This window comes from Lepisosteus oculatus, chromosome 4 (genome assembly GCF_040954835.1).
Source record: "Lepisosteus oculatus isolate fLepOcu1 chromosome 4, fLepOcu1.hap2, whole genome shotgun sequence".
Classification (NCBI taxonomy): Eukaryota; Metazoa; Chordata; class Actinopteri; order Semionotiformes; family Lepisosteidae; genus Lepisosteus; species Lepisosteus oculatus.
The window spans coordinates 4162699-4186533 of record NC_090699.1 but is presented as its reverse complement, the minus strand read 5'-3'; the positions used below and the strand labels follow the sequence as shown (position 1 = coordinate 4186533).

Genomic DNA, 23835 nt, shown 5'->3' with positions numbered 1-23835 from the left:
ACTAATTTCAAACCTACTGTATATATTGTTTTCTTTCTATATGGCTGGTATACACAAGACAAATCTGTATACTGGAGAGAGGGGATCTCTCTGAATGGACTGCCAGTTGAAGTCTGATCTTTTAGATTCTATGTCAACAATTATATGAAAAGAGTTATACAAGAAAGATAATCATCAGTAGGTGTTACCACAGAAAACAAATAACAGAGAATATTGAAATTGTATCTGAAACAAAATAATACTTGTTCCTTTGCAGCATACGCATGCTGACGCAGCTACCCACCTGGAATTGATATATTCTTCTTAATGTTTTTATAACATTAAATCCCATCATTTAGGCTTAATGACAACAGCACCATGACACCATATTATGAGTGGAATTCATTCCAAATTGCTTGATTTCAATCATCTAATTGATTGAGGCATATGTTTATTCAAACAATTCAAGATATCTTCTTCAATTATATGGCTGAGAAGATTGTTCTAGACATGTTCAAAAACATTTTCATATATAAAAGAGTCCACTATTTAGTCTACTATCTGAATGCGAACTCAACTCTGTACTCACTGGGTATGTAGAGCTGAGATTCCCAGTCTGCCTTGGGCTGTGTGCTTCTCACCAGGCAGGAGAAGATGTTGGACTCCTGTTTGACTGGGATGTAGCTGCTGACACTGAGGAGCCCCTGACTGTCCGTGTCCACTGTGGGGGGCTGTGATGTCACCTCGTTTCCATCCCTGTCTGTCCAGATCACTGCAGGTTGAGGGAACCAGCCCTCTGATCTGCACAGCAGCTGGGCCTGATCTCCTCCAGGGGAGTGGAGAGACACTGACACAGCTGCCAAGATTTAAAAGACTGTCACATATTTAACACTTAAAACAGAATTCTTCTGGGTTTTTTTTCCTAAATGCTGGAAACAGGAATAAGGTGTTCATGATTTCAGTGGCTCAACAAGTCCAGGGCAGTTTTATTCTTTTTGGAAATACATGGCATTTCAGTGTTGTGTTTTTTCAGAGTGAACAAAATACAACAGATGATTCTGTTTTTTTCTTTTAAATCTTCCACAATTGTTTTTAGAAAGTCTCATTTTCAAACATCACTAAGGTCTGAGATGTTGGTCAATGTGATTTGTGGTTGAATGACAACTATTCATCACTAATTGACTTTCAGCTCATGGTGCTGTGTTAAACCTCCATCCCTGTGTGCTGCTGCCCCTACTGAACTTGATGAATGACACAGATGATGTAGTCAATCACTGCTGGGGATCAGAGTCAGTGAGGTGATGTAGTCAATCACTGCTGGGGATCAGAGTCAGTGAGGTGATGTAGCCAATCACTGCTGGGGATCAGAGTCAGTGAGGTGATGTAGCCAATCACTGCTGGGGATCAGAGTCAGTGAGGTGATGTAGTCAATCACTGCTGGAGATCAGAGTCAGTGAGGTGATGTAGCCAATCACTGCTGGAGATCAGAGTCAGTGAGGTGATGTAGTCAATCACTGCTGGGGATCAGAGTCAGTTTGGTGATGTAGCCAATCAATGCTGGGAATCAGTCAGTGAGGTGATGTAGCCAATCACTGCTGGAGATCAGAGTCAGTGAGGTGATGTAGCCAATCACTGCTGGGGATCAGAGTCAGTGAGGTGATGCAGTCAATCACTGCTGGAGATGAGAGTCAGTGAGGTGATGTAGTCAATCACTGCTGGAGATCAGAGTCAGTGAGGTGATGTAGCCAATCACTGGTGGAGATCAGAGACAGAGAGGTGATGTAGCCTATCACTGCCGAGGATCACAGTCAGTGAGTTTCTACTGAAAGTAAATCAGAGTTTGAAGAAAAGTATTATTCTTACATCCATCCATTTTCACTTCCTACTGAGGGTCATGGTGAAGCCAGAACCTACCCGGCAAGCAATGGAGCTCCAGTCCATCGCAGCGCAAGTGCAAGCCAATCATGCATGGGGACAATTTGGAGGCCACGGTAAAGGGTGAGGGGGGAAATTCGGACACTGGGATAATTCTCTACTCTTCTCGAGAAATGCCCGGTTAGACTGAGAGTCAGGACCTCCGGTCAGCTGAAAGGTGGTGCCCACCACAGTATAGTGTCGCCGCCACTATACCAGGGCATTAGGACACACACAGGCCACAGGGTGAGCGCCCCCTGCTGGTCCCATCAACACTTCCAGTAGCAACCATAGCTTCCCAGCAGTCTCCGATCCAGGTCCTGACAAGGCTCACATCTGCTGAGCTTCAGTGGGTAAGCAATTGAGAGCTGCAGGGTGATATAGCTGCTGGCGCTATTATTATAATTTAAATACTATCCTCCACCCAATGTAAAGAAGTCGGTATGACTATTGAAACCCGTATGATCTAATGAATATCACCATACAAATGTATTACAGAATTGTTATCATGCAGTGAAACAGTTCTGTAAAATCTCAGACACTCACCTCTAACAAACAGGTCAATGACTGTGTCCTCATAACTCTGGTCAAATAGCACCATGCATCTGTACTTTCCATGATCAGAGCGAGTGATGTTCCTCAGTGTTAAAGACACGTTGCCTCTGGAGAGCTCATTGGAGAAAAGCTCCACCCTTCCCTTGTAGGCTGGGTCCTGTCTGTCAGAGTTATACCTGCGGTTCTGGTACCAACACACAGAGGCTCTTCTAATCCACCTGATCTCCAGGTCCTCTGCGTTGGTGCTGGGTGAGAGGTAACAGGGCAGGACAGCGTCTTCACCAGGGGACACAACTACAGGAGCAGCTGGACCAACAACCTGAAACACCTCTGAAAGAGAAAGAGCACACAGTCTGCATGAGCCTCCCCCTCTACACAGCTGCTCACAGTGTGAGCTGGTACAGCACTGTCTCAGGTGCAGCCCCACACTGACCCCAGTAATGTCACTGGTGAGGATTTAGTGATGTTTTGTTTTAACCCACTTAGATTGAGGGACAACCATCAGGCCACATGGCAGAAAGTCTAAGGCCACATACAATGAACCAAGAGGCTGCAGCACTGACAGTTGAGCTGGGGATGGTGAAGGGGTGTTACAGTGACAAACACCAGTTCATATTGATCTAGAATGATGAACACCAGGTAATATTGATCTAGAAAGAGGAACACCAGGTCATAATGATCTAGAACGATGAACACCGGGTAATATTGATCTAGAATGATCGTATTATTTGAAGTGCTGTCAGACTCCAGATCTTTTTCTTCAGAGTGAAAGCATGGGATTCTACAAGCAAGTTCATCATCATCTGTCTTTGAGGCTTTTTTTTCCAATCAGGGTGCTCCAGTTTTCTAATTAGTACAGTAAATACATCTCATTGGTTTTCCAGGTGCCAATCAATTCACACACAATAAGGATTCATGGCGTGAAGTGTGGAGAAGACTAGCTGGAAACAAGGGACCGATACAAAACAGAAGAGGAGAGAAAAAGGCCTGATTCTTTCCAACTATCACACAGCAGTAGCCCTGAGGCACCGCACAGTCCACATACTGTACATCCACAGACAAACCCTGGGGTTATACCTGTTACAGCCAGCCAGCATCTCATCATCATTGACTGAAGGGAAAAACAGGTTGTTTCTGAGCATTTTCTTCCTAACTTTTGTTAATGAAAATAACACTTCTACTTGTACTTTTTGGACAATCAGTCTGTATAAACCTATGCACATTTTGCACATATTTTATTGTTTTTACAGTGACTATGATCATCACTTTTTGCACACAGCTATGTATTTATTTTTTGTATTTATTTATTTTTATTTATTTTGTTGTCTTTTGTTTTATAACTATTCTGATGTCTGTTTTTGCTTGTCTTGGGCTGGACTGCTGTAACACATCAATTTCCCTACGGGATTAATAAAGTCTTATCTATCTATTTTATAGATATCTATCTTATAATCCTTTGGGATTAATAATAAAGTCTTATCTATATCATGTTGTTGTGGATGTAGTGATAATCACCAACTGTTAAATGCCTGTGTCTTCTGAAAACCCAATGAGGTTAATATGGTAATTAACACAAAGCTTAATAAACCCACTTAGGTGAGGTAGCTCTGCGTGAATTCAGCTCAGGACTTTATGATGAATAAAATGAAACAACTAAAGGGCTTGAGCATCACCTGATGCTTAAAGATCAATCCTTAGGTGTTGTTGAGTGTGAGGTGCAGTGTGAACTGATCTAGTGTTGTTCTGGAGTTCATTGTCCTGGACTAGAGAGGGAGGAGCGGTTTATCAGAGTCTGTTTCCCTGGCTCAGTGGAGCTCTTCACTAACTCTTCTCCTTCTTGACATACTATACTGTACTGTACTGTACTGGCTTCTCCTGGTCCTGACTTCCAGCTCCATCAACACCTGCTTGGGCTACAAATTAGCCACAAACACAGATATTCTAGAGTCTCGTCTGCCAGGGTCCTGGTTGAATAATTCATTCAAGATTTGCACATCTCGGCTTCAGGAATTGTGAAACTTTCTTTTTGCAGTGGGATGTGCTGTACCTCTTGTGCCACTAGAAAAATCGCTGGCTATTCCAAGAAACAACTGAAACTGTGCCTCAGACTCAAATGATCTATTCTCTAAATTCAAATTTTAGTTTTTGAATTGCTTTTCTCAAATACATCTCTGCCGGTTTCATTTATTATATTATAAATAACTCTTTTTTTGTTTCTTGAATTTGAACACATTTATATTTATCTTACATTTTAATGCAATATTGTTTTATATCAATAAAATGGTAAAACATGGTACTTATGGTACATACAGTTTGGGTGATTTTAGGGTGTTTGCTGATTTTCTTGAAACTGGGCCTTTCCCCATGGCCCTGGTGCTTCTGAAGTGTTTTTCTGGAAGGCTCCTCTGTCCTGTTCCTGGAGCAGGGGGTTCTTCCCTGACCTGAGGATTGTCTGACTATTTAGCTTCGCAGTAAAGAGGCTTTGTGTCTGTGCATCTCTTCTTCATTTGAGAGGAGGGTTAGAAGGACCTTTGTGTTGCTGGGTGCATTAAAAACACATCCTTCAAACATACATTAAAAAAAAATTCATCATACATGTATCTTGAAAATAAATTACACAATATAAAAGAAAAAGAGTGAACAGTCTAATGTGTTATATATATATTTTTGACATTAACCAATAGGCTGATAAAACATGTAAATATATTATAAGGATGCTGGTGAATAAGGGGAAGGAGGTGATGAGAGATGTCCATAAATCTAAACATCTCCTTTTTCATGGTGAAGAAGGGACACAGGGAAACCCTTAGACTTCAGCGGACTAATGGACACAGCTATGAAGCTGGACAGACTGGCTTAGTCTTCACAGGCAGGGACATGTCCTGGTCCAGGTGGGACAATTACCCCAGAGGGGGTGAGGAGGACCCAGGAAATATAATTGCAGAATTTATACACTGGCCTGAAATACACGCTCACAAGTACAAAAACCACAATAAAACACAATATGAAATCCTACAAGATGCTGTGTGTTATATAATAATACAGATCTTTAAGAGTATGCTGTCTAGAGCTCACTATTCTACTACTGAGAGACACAACTGAGAGACACAACTGAGAGACACAACCTGCTCTGGTTGGAAATGCTAAGAGACCCAAACCAGAATGCTGAATGTAAGGACCGATTCTATAAAACATCTACAGTATACTGTAAATGGTTTGCAGTGAGTGTTCTTGTACTGTTATTGATGATTATGGCTTTAGGGCTGTTAGTGTTCTTGTACTGTTATTGATGATTATGGCTTTAGGGCTGTGAGTGCTCTTGTACTGTTATTGATGAGACAGACAGGCCTAAGCTATCATCTGTAGACTGGAGTTTAGCCTCTGACATAGACGTGTCCACAATCACTGTGTCACCAGACTCTGTCCTGGACTCCTCCAGTCACCTGTCTACAATGTGAGAAGAGCAGGAGGAATGGCTGAGTCTTGAGCAGAGCCAGTGGAGATCAATGTCATTGTGCTGCCCTGCTGGTTGAATCTGATACATTGAGGCCTGTCTCTTAGGAAAGAAATAATCCAGAAAATAAACTGTGGTTTTACTCTCATGATAACAGGTTTCCTACATGTTTTACCATCATGTGGGGTTAAAAACTGAATGACTCTGGTAACACTGAACAGAATTGGTTATTCAGGCAGACACTCTGTGCTTATTGAACAGTGATGTGTAAATCATACCATCTGTGTTTGGGGTACGTGTGTGTTTCGGTCTCACTGCATCTCTGCAGCACTTAGGAGACTGAATAGGTTTGTTCTCCCTGTGACTCCTTAAAAGTCATAAAGACTGTTTATGCTGTTGGTTCTTGTGAGGCTTATCTCACAATGCCAGCACTCATATCACCCTGCAACTCACAGCTGGCAGCCCACTGAAGCTCAGCAGGTGTGAGCCTGGTCAGTACCTGGATGGGAGACCTCCTGGGAAAAACTAAGGTTGGTGCTGGAAGAGGTGTTAGTGGGGCCAGCAGGGGGCGCTCACCCTGTGGTCCATGTGGGTCCTAATGCCCCAGTATAGTGATGGGGACACTAGACTGTAAATCAAGCGCTGTCCTTCGGATGAGACATAAAACTGAGATTCTGACTCTCTGTGGTCATTAAAAATCCCAGGAAATCTCTTGAAAAGAGTAGGGGTGTAACCCCGGCGTCCTTGCCAAATTTCCCCTTGGCCCTTGGCCTCCTAATAATCCCCATCTCTGAACTGTCTTCATCCCTCTGCTCTCCTCCCCACTGAGAGCTGGCGCATCATCCAGGTGGGGCAGCACACTGGTGGGGGTGGAGGGGATCCCGATTACCTGTAAAGCACTTTGAGTGGATTGTCCAGAAAAGCATTATATAAGTGTAAGAAATTATTGTTACCTGTGAACTGTCATCTGAGTGAGCTGAGAGCTTGAAGGGGACAGTGTGGATATTTGAGGCACAAGGGAGAGTATTGTGGCTCAATGATCACATGAACAACTGGAGCTAAACTTGCAGACAATCCTGGACTAAAGAAGGAAACAAGAAGGACATGAGGAAAAAGGGGAGGAGTGTGGCAGAGACTGAAGGGGTTAAAGGGGAAGACATGTCTGATCCCTAAGGAACACCCTTGACCAGCTCCATGCCCATGAGGAATTCCACTGGGCACACAGGAGCCTCACTGAGACATGGTTAGTGAAATTGTCTAAGAAGTGAGAAAAGGCATTTTCAAAAAACAGCTCCAGACTCCCCTGTCTCATCCTGGGTGATTCTAACAATTGTAAGACAAATAAAGACCTGTCTTCATATTGTCTGCTTGACCAGGGCACAGAAAACAGCCTCTGTTACAGTAATATAAAATCATGGCTAATGAAATGAGAGAGTCTCTCTTCACTGTACCTGATACTGAAGCAGAGGACTGGAGGAGAAGCAACAGAGTCACAGAGAGCCACTCTGAACTGTCAGACTTCATACCTGCAATACAGAAACACTGAGATTAGTCAGACAGCATACTGTACCTGGAATAATGAAAGACTCTGAGTGCGCAGTCTTAATCTATGATATACAGAAACAACCTAATTAATCAGAATTCGTCTCAGAATTCAGAATTCAGATTAGTCCGAATTCAGGAATTTTCTCTGACTTGTAAGTATTAATCTTATAACAACAATTAATGTTTGGTCACACTTCATCTCAGAAATACAGACACTGGGATGGGACTAATCAATTACAGAAAAAAAAAACTTCAGTCAGATATCATCTACAGTAGGAAAGAGAAAAAAGTCAGATATTTCAAATTTAGAATTTCAAATAATTAAACAAAAAACACCTGATCTTGGTTTACATTTAAAAATTAACTCTGATAGGACAATATTTATCTCTAAAATAAACACTCTGGGCAGATTTCATATCTTAGATATAGGCATATTCTAACTGGCAGCCCTTATAATTAAATTGCAATTGTAACAGTTCGAATAGTAAGCATTCACTGAACTAGACACACATACTGAATGATCAAGCTGTAGTACAACAGTGAGGAGTCTCTGCTTCAGTCCTGACCTGACTGTTCACTCACACACTGCTGTACCTGACTGATCTCACTGTCACTCCAGCACACAGCAGCTTCAGTCCTGACCTGACTGTTCATTCACACACTGCTGTACCTGACTGATCTCACTGTCACTCCAGCACACAGCAGCTTCAGTCCTGACCTGACTGTTCACTCACACACTGCTGTACCTGACTGATCTCACTGTCACTCCAGCACACAGCAGCTTCAGTCCTGACCTGACTGTTCACTCACACACTGCTGTACCTGACTGATCTCACTGTCACTCCAGCACACAGCAGCTACTACTCTGACTCTACCCATGCACTATAAAGAAAGGAACAGCACTTTATTTGACAATACAATGTGTGGAAATAGAGCAGGTTTCCTGTCTCCCTTTACAGATGGACAATAACATACCAGATTCACACTCACCTTTTTCTATACATATATTGTCATTGATCTCTGCAGTACTAAACACATTATACTGAATTAAACCTACAAGGTTCAGAAATATATATATATAAAACGTTTCTCGTCTTCTTATACAGCTAGACAATAACAAAGCAGATTTACACTCACCTGTTTTTATACTAACAGGATGTTTACAGTATTAATTACAGTCCAGATTCAGAGCGAAGTTTTTTGTCTTTGCAGTGTTGAGAGATGTGGTTCTGAGAGAGAGAAACGCCATTCAACTACAGGAAACACAAAGTGAAAGAAAAACCTTCAGCAGGAGCCATGAAATTTACTGTTTGCCTGTTAGATCCAATACAGTGAAAATCCAGTGAAAACAGTGATATCATGCACCTTCAGATTCACATTAATAATTACAGAGAAAATACAGTGAAAACTGTGATATTATACACCTTCAGATACACATTAATACTTAATCTGCCGTGTGAATATCTGTACTATCTGACTGCTACAGGACAGGCCTAACCCTACAGTACACTGTGCTGTTAACTGATGTGAGAATGACAGGATACTTACAGGCTGGATACTCTGATCTTACCAGTCTGCGCTCCACTTTCTATTGTTCAGAAAGAAGTGATTTTCTGAGGCCTTTTTCTGATTAGATTTGAAAAGCGACCTTCTCACTTTACTTCTGACACCCTCTTTATCGCAGTAAAGGACTATTTTCACTTTCACTTACAGAGCGGCAGGAGGATTCTGGGAAATTGGGCAGTGGCTTCAGGCTGTGTTGTTGTGATAATGCAGCTCGAGCACAGATCAGTGTTCAAGAACGCAGGAGCTCTGGGACTTTTCTGTGAAACAAGTATATCAAGCTGGAGCCCAGCTCCTCTTGTCCACAGTCTGCAAGATGTGGCTCTTCTCTCTCTTAAAGGAGAAGTTCAGCTCCAGATTACCTGCCTGTGAGGCAGTGAGATCCTGAGTGAGGGAAAGGAGCTGTCAGGATAAGATGTGTGTAGAATTAGCCTCCTCCTGACTCCTCCTGGGAGAAAAGGGATTTGTCCAGAGTCCAGTCTGGAAGGAGAGTATGTGAGAGCTCCAGTAGAGGCTCCAGTAGAGATCTTGTCTCTAGTGATGATGAGGCAGGTTTACAGGCCTGTGGGCTCTGCAAGTGAGGGGTGCTTGAGAACAGAAGGGGCTCACAGGTGCTGGTCCCTTTGCCAGGTTCAATGGTGATGAAGGAACAACCAGCTGCACCAGGGCTGACTGGAGGCGTCAGCACCTGGAGGAGTGGAGCACCGCTGGGTGAGGTAGAGTGTACCTGTCACCATCGTCATCCCTCCTCTAGAGGGCGCTCTGGCCCTTTTGTGTTGAGTTCATTATCACATTCCCCTGCCCGTCTTGTTTCTTTTTTTAAACCTGGTGCTCCAGAAGCTCAGGGCTCTGGATTGGAGGACTGACGCCCAAAGGCCCTCCTACCATCAAGTCACCCTACGTCCGCGGCTTGAGGGCACAGGCTTCCTGACGCCGTCCAGACCAGCTGAGTTCGGGGCTCAGTGCGCCTGGCCTCGTCACTCCATTTTTAATCTCCTTGTTCCATGTCCCTGTTCCTGCTTTTAATCGTCTTGTCTTGGATGGATTCCCTGGTTTTGGATTTTGGAACTGCACCTGGATTTCCTACATTGGACTGTTCCCTGGACGCCTGCGTTCCCCCCTTGCACCTGATCATTTCCAAGATTTGGAAAGGAATATAAAACTGTTTCAAACTCTAAGCATCTCTTTGCAGTGATTTGGATCAATCAGATCAGAAGAGAACCAGACACTGCCTGGATCAGATTGTCGCTCCACACTGAGCTCACAGACAAGGAGCACACCGTGAGGACAACAGACACTGGAGAAGTTAGAGGACAGTGGCTGAGATTGGAGGATGTTGTCTGTGGCTCAACAGTATCCCAGGCACTCCACAGTGGGGCTTGAATGGATTTAAAAAAAGACATGTCTAAAATCCTGCATGGAGCTTTCATGAAGCACCTCAGTGATTCTGGGAAAAAAAAATGGCAAAAGGTGTTGTTAGATTAGACCCAATTGCAACTTTCTTGGATAAATGCTGAGTGTTACAGTACGTGTGACACAGACCCAGCACAGCAGATCTCCTGTCAGCACTGTCTCTGCAGACAAGCAGGGTGGGGACAGCATCATGCTGTGGGGATGCTCCTCCTCAGCAGAGACTGTAGAGCTTGTTAGGATTGCAGGTATAATGGACAGAGCAAAGTACAGGCAAATACTGGAGGAAAATATGTTCCAGTCCACTAATGACTTAAATGTACTTGTAGCGGCGAGGTTTATTAAAGTACAGGAATTAAGGTTTCTGCTCCCTTGCCAGTCCCTCTCTCCTTCATCTCAGTGGTGCGTGATAAAGAGAGACCATTCCATTTGGTTCAATTAAGGTTTTTCTAGCTGATAGAGTGTCCTGATAAGGAGCATCTCCCAAAGCTGGTACCCATCAACCACCTTAATAAATGCTCATTTGAGGCGCCTAAAAGTCTGAGATTTCAAGGGAAAGTGTTATTTAAAGTTGGTTTACGACCCTAAGGTCAGAGTGCATGGTTACTCATCATCAGCCAATCAGGAACCGGTAGGGCAGGTTAACCACACGTGGGTCTCTGATGCCCAGGAAGCTTTTAACCAATGAACAACCTGCAGTGCCTCCAGGTAAAAACAGGCAACACAGAGCACAGAACAGTTCGTAAAACGGTTCCAAAGGGCAGGACGGCCCGCAGGGCAGGACAGTTGGGAAGGGCAGAACAGTTCCCAAGGGAACACAGTTCCCAAGCGCAGGACATTCAGCCTCAGAGCACCTCCAAAACATCCTGAGACTCAGCCCGGACCACCACGTAATGGCCAGTGTGTCCGAGTGCAGGACTTTCCTTTGTTCTAAGAGTCGAGAGTGGAGGTTGCCAGAGAGTAACCAGAGGATCCACCCGAGGTTAGCACCAGCAGCAGGCCTCGTGAACAGGTCGGAACTGTGGACAGCTGAATCACTATTCAGAACTAGCGCTTCATCAGGAACGAACCGGTCCTCTTCCTGACCTGCTGGGACCCACAGTCACTCTTCTCCTGTGCACAAACTCTGCTAGTTCCGCCAGCACTAACTAGCAAGTCTTCAGTGAGCACGTCGCAAGCCACACCGAGCACTGCTTGGCACCGAGCCAGAGAGCGCCGATTGGACAGCCACAAGCCTGCCACTGTTCTTTGTGCCTGCAGGAGATCTGAATCCCCAGAGTTTGGATGAGTATTCAACTTCAATGCATTACAGCTCGAGAATTCAATCGTTATCCCAACCAGTTGATATCAATTTAATTCCTATGAGTGATGTACTTGCTTTGAGTATCTAGTGTAGAAGTTGTAACCAAGTTCATTTACGAAACGGTCTAAATGAATGATATACTGAACGTCCCCCTTGGTATATGTAACTCTCCGTGATTGAATATATACCTGTTGTATTCTGCTAACCCTCACTGTAAGATCTGTTAAGTTTATATGCACATTCTATGTATTAATAAATGTATTAGTACCCATGTGTGTGTGTTGTTCGAGTTATCTTGCAAGGCTGGATTCTAATGCCATCAAAAGAATCATTTTGTGACTTACTGCCACAATTAATAATTGTCCCAGTAAATGCCCAAACCCCTACATTACCGGTGCCTTGTGAGAGGATACTACACCAGCATGCAATGAGCACAAGATAGGATACACTCTTGACAGGACACTAGTTCATAACACACTGAGTCTTAACACAACTATAATATAAGATCCTCCAGAGGTACAAAAAGCCTGTACATCTTGTTTTCTGTCTGCAGTATGTCCTCTCTACCTGGCTCACACTGTGTGCAAGAACACATCTGTCCTTTGAGGACTGAGGGACACTCTGACTGTGTTACTGCTGTACACTACACAGTCACAAAGAGGAAAAGAGCACATTGTCACAACTATTGTAAGTAACTACTGAGAAATCTAGATGCAATAGGTTGCAGATGGCTATATAGCCAGCAGTCATATCACCCTGTAACTCACAACTGGTAACCCACTGGACCTCAGCAGGTGTGAGCCTGGTCAGTACCTGGATGGGAGACCTCCTGGGAAAAACTAAGGCTGCTGCTGGAAGAGGTGTTAGTGGGGCCAGCAGGGGGCGCTCACCCTGTGGTCTGTGTGGTCCTTATGCCCCAGTATAGTGACAGGGACACTGTGCTGTCCTTTGGATGAGACGTAAAACTGAGGTCCTGACTCTCTGTGGTCATTAAAAATCCCAGGGCGTTTCTCGAAAAGAGTAGGGGTGTAACCCCGGTGTCCTGGTCAAATTGCCCCCTGGTCTTTACCAAACATGGCCTCCTAATAATCCCCATCTCTGAACTGGCTACATCACTCTCCTCTCCTCCCCACTGATAGCTGATGTATGATGAGCGTTCTGGCGCACTATGGCTGCCGTTGCATCATCTAGGTGGGGGGGACACACTGGTGGTGGTGGAGGGGATCCCCATTACCTGTAAAGCGCTTTGAGTGGAGTGTCCAGAAAAGCGCTATATAAGTGTAAGCAATTAGTATTATTATTATTGTCAACAGTTTCCAGTTCTCAGGAGCTTCAACAAAACAAAGAGATGTTTGCTGAGATTCAGGGGTGATCAAAGCAATAATAAAAATAAAGTTTACCTTGGTTAATTAAGTTCTGGGTAAATGATTTAGTGCCTGTTACGTCCCAGTGTGTGATCTGTGTGTTTTATTTATGTTCTACACTGCTGACCCTTGATTGTTCTCCCTCCCTCATTGGCCCACTATTACACCACTGTTCTGTATGACAATTAGCTTCTCAGTCATTCAGAGTGCATTTTATTCACTATATAACATGGAGGTTTTCTGAAGGAAGAGGCCTTTTGTTTGACTTTGGTCCTGTTTGGTTTTGGTTATTGCTTCGGGTTTGTTGGTTTGTTGGGCTTCGGTTTTGTTGGTTTCTTTGTACTTTTGTTTGGTTGTGTGTTTATCCTTGTTTTGCCATTTCCTTGCCCTAACGTGTTACATGTTCAACCTTTGTGTTCTTTTGTACCCTGTTCCTGTTGATTACTCTCGTTTTCCCTTATTTGTAATTCCTAGTTCACTTGTTTTGTGTGAACTTTTGTATATAAGGTTAGTTTAGGTTGTTGGGTACATTCTACACACTTAGTTGTTTTTGTATTAGTAACACTAGTTTAGTACGATGAGTGCCGTTTGTCTTGTAAGGTTTTGGGTAGTCAGTGGAGGTTAGCTAGGGTGTTGAAGACGCTGGAGACCGTGTGTTTCGGGTTTTCTTTTGCAGTCAGGTTAGCTTTCCCTCACTTTCCTAGCCAGCTTCATTTTGTTTATTTTCTTTTCCTTTGGCACCACTTCCTTACCCCTGTGTGTTATTGTGTCTTACCAGTCACTTATTCAAATTAAAATCATCACTTTTGCACTCACCTTTGTTATCACGCTTCCTAGTCCCTCACCAGAACCCACCTGTTTCCAAAAGCATTATCCTAAATGTTACAGCCCTTTACCCCTAGACACTTGGGGTCGTAACAGTGCCTATCAAGAGTTCAGGAACAGGGTATAAAAACAAGCAGAAGAGAGAAAGACAAGAGGGGGCAGGAGCACAGCAAGGCAGAAGATCACCAGGAAAGAACAGGCCGGAGTTCAGTATTTGAATCCTATTAAGAGAGCTTGCTATCCTGAGGTTTTTATGGAGCTCTGATTTCCTGTGTAAATCCTTTGGTTAAAAGAGGCCTCTCCTGGCTAGTGTTAATGTTAGTGTGAAGAGGGAGATGTGTTCCCTTTCATTCTGCAGCAGCTGGGTCTGCAGAGATATTTAACCACATGTTGTGTTTTTAGTTCAGAAGGCAGCTTTCTCTTCTTTTGGCCTTTGGAGGTGTTAAATACATAGTAGCCGTCTGTTTTTCTCTGAATGTTGAGGATATAGGCCTCTGAAACACCTCCCTTAGAAATTTGTACATTGTGTAACTTGTGTGTTGTATGTTAGCGTTGTGTGTTTAGTCTGTGTATTGCCATTGCCTGAATTACTACTCACCAATGTTGTGCCAGAGGACAAAGAGCTCGTCGGCCCCTAACTATACCAACCGCTCAAATATATTCTTGACAAAGCTCAATTAGGATTGTAAAGGGTTAAGATTATTAATTTACTTCTTGACTAACATGCTCAATCATTTCTGTTATTCTCCATTTTCATCATCCCTAATTGTAACAGTCTCATAATTTGGCACATATAAATTTAACAACAATGCAAAACATTTTGATAAATAAGAATACTATGAATTAATACAAGTCAAATGATCTCTTATCAGCTAATCTAGCACCCTGAAGTTTCTATCCAAATATAAGAATATATAACAGAGCTCATATCAGCTTTGTCTCCCAGCTCTTCTTCGCCCTGCTCCTTGTCTGTTGCCTCTCTCAGTTCATTAACCCTCCATCAGCTCACCTGATTCTCTCCCATCACTCTGCAGCATGTGAACACACGCTCACAGGTTCCAGATCAGGATGTCAGAGTGACCACACACCCAGTCTGCACCGGTCAGAGGCCTGAGCTGTCAAGGCACACGCGTGTTTCTGCGAGAGGACAGTCCTTCAGGCAGTGTGAGGACTGTGAGGACATGCAGGAACGCATGTCTACAGCAGACACCACAGAGAGACGTGGTGTGTTCTTCTCTTTCTCTGAGAATGAAGTGATACAGGACTGGTGTCTGACAGATATACTCTCAGCACTTCCCGTACTGAAACTACAGCTCGTATTTTTACTGCCTGCACTAAAGGATTTAAATGCCATGTGCCATGTTCTCTTTCTGAATTTTATTTGCTTTCTCTCCAGTGTTATGTTCCTATCGTATCATCTACAAAACCACAAGTTTTCTGTCTTTACCAGAACCTAGAACACTGCTATAAATCAGGAACACAATGTTTTGTCTCCTTCTCAGGGTTTCTCTGATGTTCAAGATCCAACATCTAAACTGCTTTTCCTAGACACAGAGAAAGTATTTATTATCCCAAAGAGGCAGTTTGTTTTATAGTAGCAGAGAATATAAAGAAAAACACACAAATGCTGTACACAATACAAATATACACTGTATTTTTAGAAATGAGAACTGTAAACCTGTTTATCTTCAGAGGTGAAAAAGTGTATCTGCTCTGTGAGGGGAGTATTCGGGATTCATTAAAAAAAAGGTGTGAGGTCCTCTAGGATGGAATTTGCTTTAAGCAGGACTTGGGGAATCGATAGACGTGGGGTAGGTGTGAAGACTTTCTGACACAGCTTGACAGTACTCTTCACTTCGATCTTTCTCCTCAGCTTCAAATTCACAAACCAGCAGATCAGGACAAAGAAAAGACTGGTAAAACATTTTAATAAATTGTCAACCTTAAATTGTTTAAGCTTCCTTAAGAAACATAGTTGCTGTTGTCCTTTTTTGAAATCTTAACTTGCAGTTCAGCCCTTCCACTAATTCTCCCCTGATGCAGGTTCGAGTGGGGTTTGATGGATCTTCCTGAAAGCGATTGAAAGCTCCTCCCACTGAACTGTGACCAGCCAATCATTCTGCTCTGAACTGGCTGAATACATCTGTCACTCATGTGTCTTCTGCTCTCTGATTAGCCTGCCAGTCTGTCAATCACCAGGACTCCCTGTTACATAATTGAAGTTGTAGATTATTGTGTCTTCCACTTTATCAAATGACTCTCTCTGAAAATCAACTCTCGTACCCAACTGCTCTAGAAAACTTTGGTTTCTAAACAGATGAATCTACCTTTTACCACACAGTACAAAACCTCCAAGCACACAATTAACAGGAAAGTGTAGAGTGAAATTGGTACCATATGTTACTGACAAGAGCCCAGCCCAGCTTCCTGAGAGAGTGAACAGCACTCAAGAGTAACACTGAAGCTCAGAGTGAGGATCCTCAGTTCAACACTATCAACAAAAATATATTAATGTTAAATATATCTGATATTCTTTTACAAAAAAGATTTTCCATCAAACAGGGCCGTTTCTGTGCTGTGTAAGTGTCTGAAGCCATTATGGTTCAAATAGGTTATTTGCAATGAGACGGTTATTTAAATAAATAGCAACAACATGTTCTATCAAGAACTTTTGACATTAAAAGAGGGTTTCAGCCTAATGAACTGATAAGATCACTTTATTAGCCCTATACAATTTCTTGCATTAGGAATATGTCTTTCCACAGACCCCAGCTTACACATTAAGTTTATATACTTTGTGAAAAATGATAATGTTTTAACCTTTTCTGCAAATACGCTCGTTATCAGAGTAAACAAAAGTGTACTTTTAGAATTTGATTAATAGGTAATATGGAATCGCGTATGTAAAGAAATTAATAATGGTGTAACTATATTCATGTACTGTAACACAAACAGAAGTATAAGACTTTCTATTGATACAGTATGTGTACTTCTGTTTCACTGTTTAGCACATGACTTCGTCTGTGGTGTGATGGCTTAAGTGACTGACTCACAAGGCTGAGGTTGGAGGTATGAGCCCAGCTGTCGCCATGAGTTTTCTTTTAACAAATAAACATTTCCTTGAAAAACTAAAATAGCAAATATAATGTGCACTATATTGACATTTTTTATATTTCTAAGTACATAAGTACTTCCATGAGTGTAGCAATAGTCCAAGACCGGGTGATCCATCCTGACAGACGAACAGTTACAAGCCGGAGCGGGATCTGGCGGAGGGTCGGGGGAATAAAAGGGGGTCACGGGGCCAGACGCTCCCTCATCCCGGACCCAGAAGATCAGGACACCGTGATGAAGCCTGTGCCGCTGAGTCGCTCCTGGACTTCCGGGTGTCCATCTTCCACAGCTGAGCCCAGACTGGCAGGAACGCCTGGCTTGTATAGCAGGGGGGGCAGGAACCGGAGGCAGGTGCAGGAGATCAACACTAAACTAGGAAGGGCTGGAGCCTCCTTAAGAGGAGGGGCTTACGAGCGTGACAGGGGCTCAACAAGTAGAGGTGAATTTATTCTTTTTGGGAAAACATGACAATTCTGTGTTCTGATCCGAGTTTCAGAGTGAACACAATTCAAGAGAAGGTTTTGGTTTTTCACTTAAAACTTCCACAATTACTGTTAGAAAGTCTCACTAAGGTCTGAGATGTTTGTCATGTGATTTGTCTCTGCTGGGGCTCAGAGTCAGACAGGTTTCTTATTAATGTCAACTTTATCAGTCTGTGTTTGAAGTGCTCCTCAGTGAAGGTTATTATTACGATTACATGTAGTATCAATCAGTGGTATTCAATACACCCACATTATCATAAAAATGTTTTATAGAATTGCTATTATGCAGCACAATAATTATTTTGTGGGAAACGATTAGTTACATTTTAAACACTCACCTCTAACAGACAGGTCAATAACAGTGTCATCATCCCAGAGATCAGACAGCACCATACATCTGTACTGTCCATGATCAGAGCGGGTGATGTTTCTCAGTGTTAAAGACACGTTGCCTCTGGAGAGCTCATTGGAGAAAAGCTCCACCCTTCCCTTGTAGGCTGGGTCCTGTCTGTCAGAGTTATACCTTCTGTTCTGGTACAGACACACAGGGGCTGTATAATCTCCTCTAAACCACCTGATCTCCAGGTCCTCTACACTCTCTCTGGATGAGAGGTAACAGGGCAGGACAGCGTCTTCACCAGGGGACACAACTACAGGAGCAGCTGGACCAACAAGCTGTAAAACCTCTGGAAGAGAAAGAGCACACAGTCTGCATGAGCCTCCCCCTCTACACAGCTGCTCACAGTGTGAGCTGGTCCAGCACTGTCTCAGGATCAGCCCCACACTGACCCCAGGAATGTCACTGGTGAGGATTTAGTGATGTTTTGGTTTAACCCACTTGGATTGATTGGAAACCCTCCTGTTGTACTGTCTCATTTTTAAGCAAACATACCAGCTAGTGAGTTAGTTCCTTTAAGGAATGTCAGTAAGTTAATATTTAGGGATGTTATTGTTTCATTGTAAAAGGTTTAAGTGTTTGTCTTTGTTTAAAAGTGTATATAAAGTGTACACTGAAGGTTGTGGGGGTCAGATATGAATACTGAATTCTTGTCAGTCAAATGTATTAAGTGGTCATGTTAAAAACATTAATATTGTTAGTTGTAAGTGAAAAGAAGTATAATTATCATATTAAACAGTACAGTACATGTTATGGTATATTTCAATCCTTAAGCTCTGTGAAGTTGCCCCCCTCCCCACAAACAACACAAACATTGAAACCCCCCACATTCATTAGTGCTGCGTTTGTACTGGTTTGTGGTGTTGAAGCAGCATGTGTTCATGCTCAAGATATTGTATAGCGCCTTGTTTTTTCATGAGTGTGACATCACTCAGCCCCCCTACAGCAGGGCAGGAGAAGCAAACCAGCCTCATCTGTTTGTGCTAGGTTGTGCCGTTGAAAGTAGCTTCCGAGCTGCTTTCGTTCCCGAGATACAGAGTCTTATTTTTCAAGTCACGTGACTGCCTAGACAGCGCCTGCTGTTTGCTTTCTCAGCCAGTCTGGAGGCAGGGGGATGTGAAATGACATCTGTCTGCAGTATCCTAATGCACCACAAGAGCTGCCATCTAGTAAGATGCTACACATGTTCTATCAGTCGGTGGTAGCGAGTGCCATTTTCTACGCAGTGGTGTGCTGGGGCTCTGGGATTAGAGCAGTAGATTCCAAAAGGCTGAACAAGCTCATCAGGAGAGCAAGCTCTGTCATTGGGTCTGACCTGGACCCCTTGGAGGTAGTGGCTGAGAGGAGAATGATGTCCAAACAAGAGGCCATCATGGACAACTTCTCCCATCCCCTCTATGACAGGCTTGCAGGAATGAAGAGCACGTTCAGCAATAGACTGATTCACCTGTTTCTGGACTAAACGCATCTATACATCTACTGCTACATCTGTTCTTTTTCTTTTTCTTTTTCCCGTTTACAACCACTTTTTGTGCAATATATGCCAGGGACCTGTGCAATACATTTATATTTATATCTATAGTTACATCTATATTTATATTCATATGTGTGATACGATTTTCTGTGTACTGTTCTCTTCTAGTTTGTTCTTGTGTGTCCGGACTGTGAGTAAGTCTTGTATTGTATTGTATGTATTGTACTATTATTATATAATTCATTACACTGTGGCTGTGTTGTGTGTGTTAAGCTGCTGTTGCACTGCAATTTCCCTCACGGGATCAATAAAGTATCTATCTATCTAGCTATTTGAGCCTTTAAGAGGGAACTTTAGCAAACAATTGCATTTTCTGAAAAGAATGTAAGTAGCATGTCATGATACCTCATAGCTGGGTCATCTAAGGAGCTTCTCACTGTATCCTTTTTACATACATATGGATACACAAATAAATACATATTTCTGTCAGCTGAGTTTTTAAAGCCGGGCCTTTCCCCATGGCCCTGGTGCTTCTGAAGTGTTTTTCTGGAAGGCTCCTCTGTCCTGTCCCTGGGGCAGGAGGTTCTTCCCTGACCTGAGGATTGTCTGACTGATTATCTTCACAGTAAAGAGGCTTTGTGTCTGTGCAGCTCTTCTTCATTTGAGAGGAGGGTGAGAAGGAACTTTTTCACACCTTTGGAGGTGAAAATGTGTTCTCTGGGCTATTATGTGAGTTGTATCTGAAGCTCCTGTATTCGATGTGACATCAAAGACAAAGGTTCTTCCCTGACTAATTAGCATTCCTGCACAGCAAAGGGGCTTCATAACAGTGTCTGTGCAGCTCTTCTTCATTTGAGAGGAGGGTTAGACTTAGATGGAACTTCACCTGTGGTGCTGGGTACATTAAAACCCATCCTTCATACATGGATCGTACAACCAAATCACACACAATTTTAAAAGTCAACAGGCAAGTGTGTTATATATTATATAAATATTACCCAATAGGCTTATAAAAGAGGTGAATTTATTATAAAGACGCTGGTGAATAAGAGAAAGGAGGTGATGAGATATGTTCATAAATCTTAACATCTCCTTTTTCATGGTGAAGAAGGAGACAGAGGGAAACCCTTAGACTTCAGTGGACTAATGGATGCAGGTATGAAGCTGGACAGACAGGCTTAGTCTTCACAGGCAGGGACATGTCCTGATACAGGTGGGAAAAGGACATACAGAGGGGGTGATAGGACCCAGGACAATGTGATCGCAGAATTTATACACTGACCAGAAATACACTCAAACAAATACAAAAACTACAATAAAACACACTTTGAAATCCTACAAGATGTGTGTTATACAATAATACAGGTCTTTAAGAGTACGCTGTATAGAGCTCACTATTCTACTACTGAGAGACACCACTGAGAGACACAACCTGCTCTGGTTGGAGATACTAAGAGACCCAAACCAGGATGCTGAATGTAAGGACCAATTCTATAAAACATCTATAAATGGTTTGCAGTGAGTGTTCTTGTACTGTTATTGATGATCATGCCTTTAGGGCTGTGAGTGTTCTTGTATCGATGATTAGGCAATTTCTTTTGTTTTATTAACATTCAAGTGAAGGAAATGATCTTGGTACCACAGGCCTAAGCTGTCAAGTGTAGAGTGGAGCTTAGCCTCTTGAATAGACTTGTCTACAATCACTCAATTCAATTTATTTTTATATAGCGCCTTATAAAACAACAAGGTTGCCCCAAGGCACTGTGTCATCAGAGCCCATGAGTAAACATATGTCTGGTCTGGGCTCCTCCAGTCACCTGTCTACAATGTGAGAAGAGCAGGAGGAATGGCTGAGCCTTGAGCAGAGCCAGTGGAGATCAATGTCATTGTGCTGCCCTGCTGGTTGAATCTGACACATTGAGGCCTGTCTGTTAGGAAAGAAATAATCCAGAAAATACGCTGTGGTTTAACTCTCATGTTAACAGGTTTCCTACATGTTTTCCCATCATGTGGGGTTAAAAACTGAATGACTCTGGTAACACTGAACAGGAATGTTTATTCAGACAGACACTCTGTGCTTCTTGAACAGTGATGTGTAAATCAACCATCTGTGTTTGGGGTACGTGTGTGTTTAGGTCTCACCAACAAACAAGTCTTCATGTCTCCACCACTTAGGAAACTGAGGAGGATTGCTTCCCTGTGACTCATTAAAAGTCATAAAGACTATTTATACTGCTGCTGGCTATTGTGAGGATTACCTGTGGACTGTCATCTGTGTGAGCTGAGAGCTTGAAGGGGACAGTGTGGATATTTGAGACACATGGGAGAGTGTTGTGGCTCTCCGATCACATGAACAACTGGAGCTAAACTTGCAGACAATCCTGGACATTATCATGAACACAGGGGTTTGAAGAAGGAAACAAGGACATGAGGATGAAGGGGAGGAGTGTGGCAGAGACTGAAGAGGTTAAATGGGAAGGTACACCCTCCTCTCCCCTCCACTACTCTCACAGCTGTCTGATCCCTAAGGAACACCCTTGACCAGCTCCATGTCCATGAGAAATTCCACTGGGCATACAGGAGCCTCACTGAGACATGGTTAGTGAAATTGTCTAAGGAATGAGAAAGGGCGTTCTAAAAAAAAAAGAGCTCCAGACTCCCCTGTCTCATGCTGGGTGATTTTAACCATTGTAAAATGAATAAAGACCTGCCTTCATATTGTCTGCTTGACCAGGGCACAGAAAACAACCTCTGTTACAGTTAAAACATGGCTAATGAAATGAGAGAGTCTCTCTTCACTGTACCTGATACTGAAGCAGAGGACTGGAGGAGAAGCAACAGAGTCACAGAGAGCCACGCTGAACTGTCAGACTTCATACCTGCAATACAGAAACACTGAGATTAGTCAGACAGCAGACCTGGAATAATGAAAGACTCTGAGTGGACAGACTTAATCTCTCAAATGCAGAAACACACTGATCAGTCACAATTTATCTCTACAACAGAGAAGAGAAAACACTGTGAATAATAAGAATTCATCTTGGAAATACAAAAACATTCAGGTTGGTCACACTTCAACTCAGAAGTATAGAAATACTCAGACTGGGTCAGGGATAATCACTAAAATATAAAAACATCTTGTCTGATATGAACCGTTTGAAATAGAAAAAAGTCAGATATTTCAAATAAAACCCCTCTAATGTCATTTCACCTTTTAAAAAAATCTCTGATAGATCAATGCTCATCTCTAAAATAAACAGCTACTCATGTCATATTTCAGTTCTAAGATAAAGACATGCTCTAATGGGCAGCCTTTACTACTGACTTGCAAATGTAACACTTTGGAGGGTAAGATTTCACAGAAACAGACACTTAGAGAATTATCCAGCTGTAGTGTGGTAGTGAGGGGAGCCTCACTTTCAGCAGATTCACACTCACCTGGTTTTATACTGACGGGATGTTTACAGTGTGAACTACAGTCCAGACTGCTGAGAAAAGTTTTTTATCTTTCCAGTGTTCAGAGATGTTGTCCAGAGAGACAGAAGCACCATTCAACTACAGGAAACACAAAGTGAAAGAAAAACTTTCAACTGGAGCCGTGGAATTCACTGTTTGCCTGTTGTCAGAGCAAATACAGTGAAAATACAGCAAAAACTGTGATATTTTACACCTACAGATACACATTAATAATTCATCAGTCGTGTGAATATCTGGACTGTCTGACTGCGACAGGACAGCACCTAATCCTACAGTACACTGTGCTGTTAACTGGTATGAAAATCACAGGATACTTACAGGCTGGATACTCTGAAAATTGTGGTCTGAGCTCCAGTTTCTATTGTTCAGGAAGAAATATCTAATTGTCTGAGGCCTCTTTATAATTAGATTTGAAAAGTGACCTTCACTTCGGAGACTCTCTTTATTGCAGTAATGGATTATTTTTGCTTTCAATTTTCACTTTCTGCTGTAACGTAGAGAGGCAGGAGGATTCTGGGAAACTGGGCAGTGGCTTCAGGCTGTGTTGTTGTGATCATGCAGCTCAAGCACAGATCAGTGTTCAAGAGTGCAGGAGCTCTGGGACTTTTCTGCTAAACAGGTATATCAAGCTGGAGCCCAGCTCCTCTTGTCTATTGAGTGTGTTCACAAGTACAGGCACTACGCAAGGCTGAGCTGTGTGATCACAGGTTCAAGTCTGGATCATTTCCCCTGTGGTGGCACACAGGCTGAGCCCTGTCCAGTGTAGAGTCAGTGGGCTCTCAGCCAGACTCCCAGGTGTTTTCAGTCTCACTTCTCCTGTCTCTGGTGCAAAAGCTCTGCTCTGGGGCTGAGCTGTGTGATCACAGGTTCAAGTCTGGATCATTTCCCCTGTGGTGGCACACAGGCTGAGCCCTGTCCAGTCTAGAGTCAGTGGGCTCTCAGCCAGACTCCCAGGTGTTTTCAGTCTCACCTCTTCTGT

At 42.9% G+C, this 23835-nt stretch overlaps 2 protein-coding genes across 9 annotated transcripts in view; one reads left to right on the top strand and one right to left on the bottom strand.

Moving 5' to 3' along the window:
• LOC107076270 (butyrophilin subfamily 2 member A2-like) overlaps nt 1–23835 on the bottom strand; it is a 323939-nt gene that overhangs the window by 111783 nt on the left and 188321 nt on the right. For 3 of the 7 annotated variants that reach the window (XM_069187868.1, XM_069187870.1, XM_069187869.1), the window contains exons 1-6: nt 23175–23357; nt 22818–22934; nt 22184–22258; nt 7354–7428; nt 2440–2778; nt 569–835 (exon numbers count right to left, since the gene is read on the bottom strand). In XM_069187868.1, coding sequence (XP_069043969.1) covers nt 569–835; nt 2440–2778; nt 7354–7428; nt 22184–22256 — 754 coding nt within the window. In that variant the 5' untranslated portion in view covers nt 22257–22258; nt 22818–22934; nt 23175–23357. Of the gene's footprint in view, nt 1–568; nt 836–2439; nt 2779–7353; nt 7429–8584; nt 8701–8995; nt 9132–17846; nt 18195–22183; nt 22259–22817; nt 22935–23174; nt 23358–23835 lie in introns of those variants that run through there. The other 4 variants (XM_069187871.1, XM_069187872.1, XM_069187873.1 and 1 more) reach the window with 4 other exon arrangements.
• Nucleotides 1–23835, top strand: part of LOC102682209 (uncharacterized) — a 131390-nt gene that overhangs the window by 84766 nt on the left and 22789 nt on the right. The gene's annotated exons all lie outside the window — the stretch shown is intronic.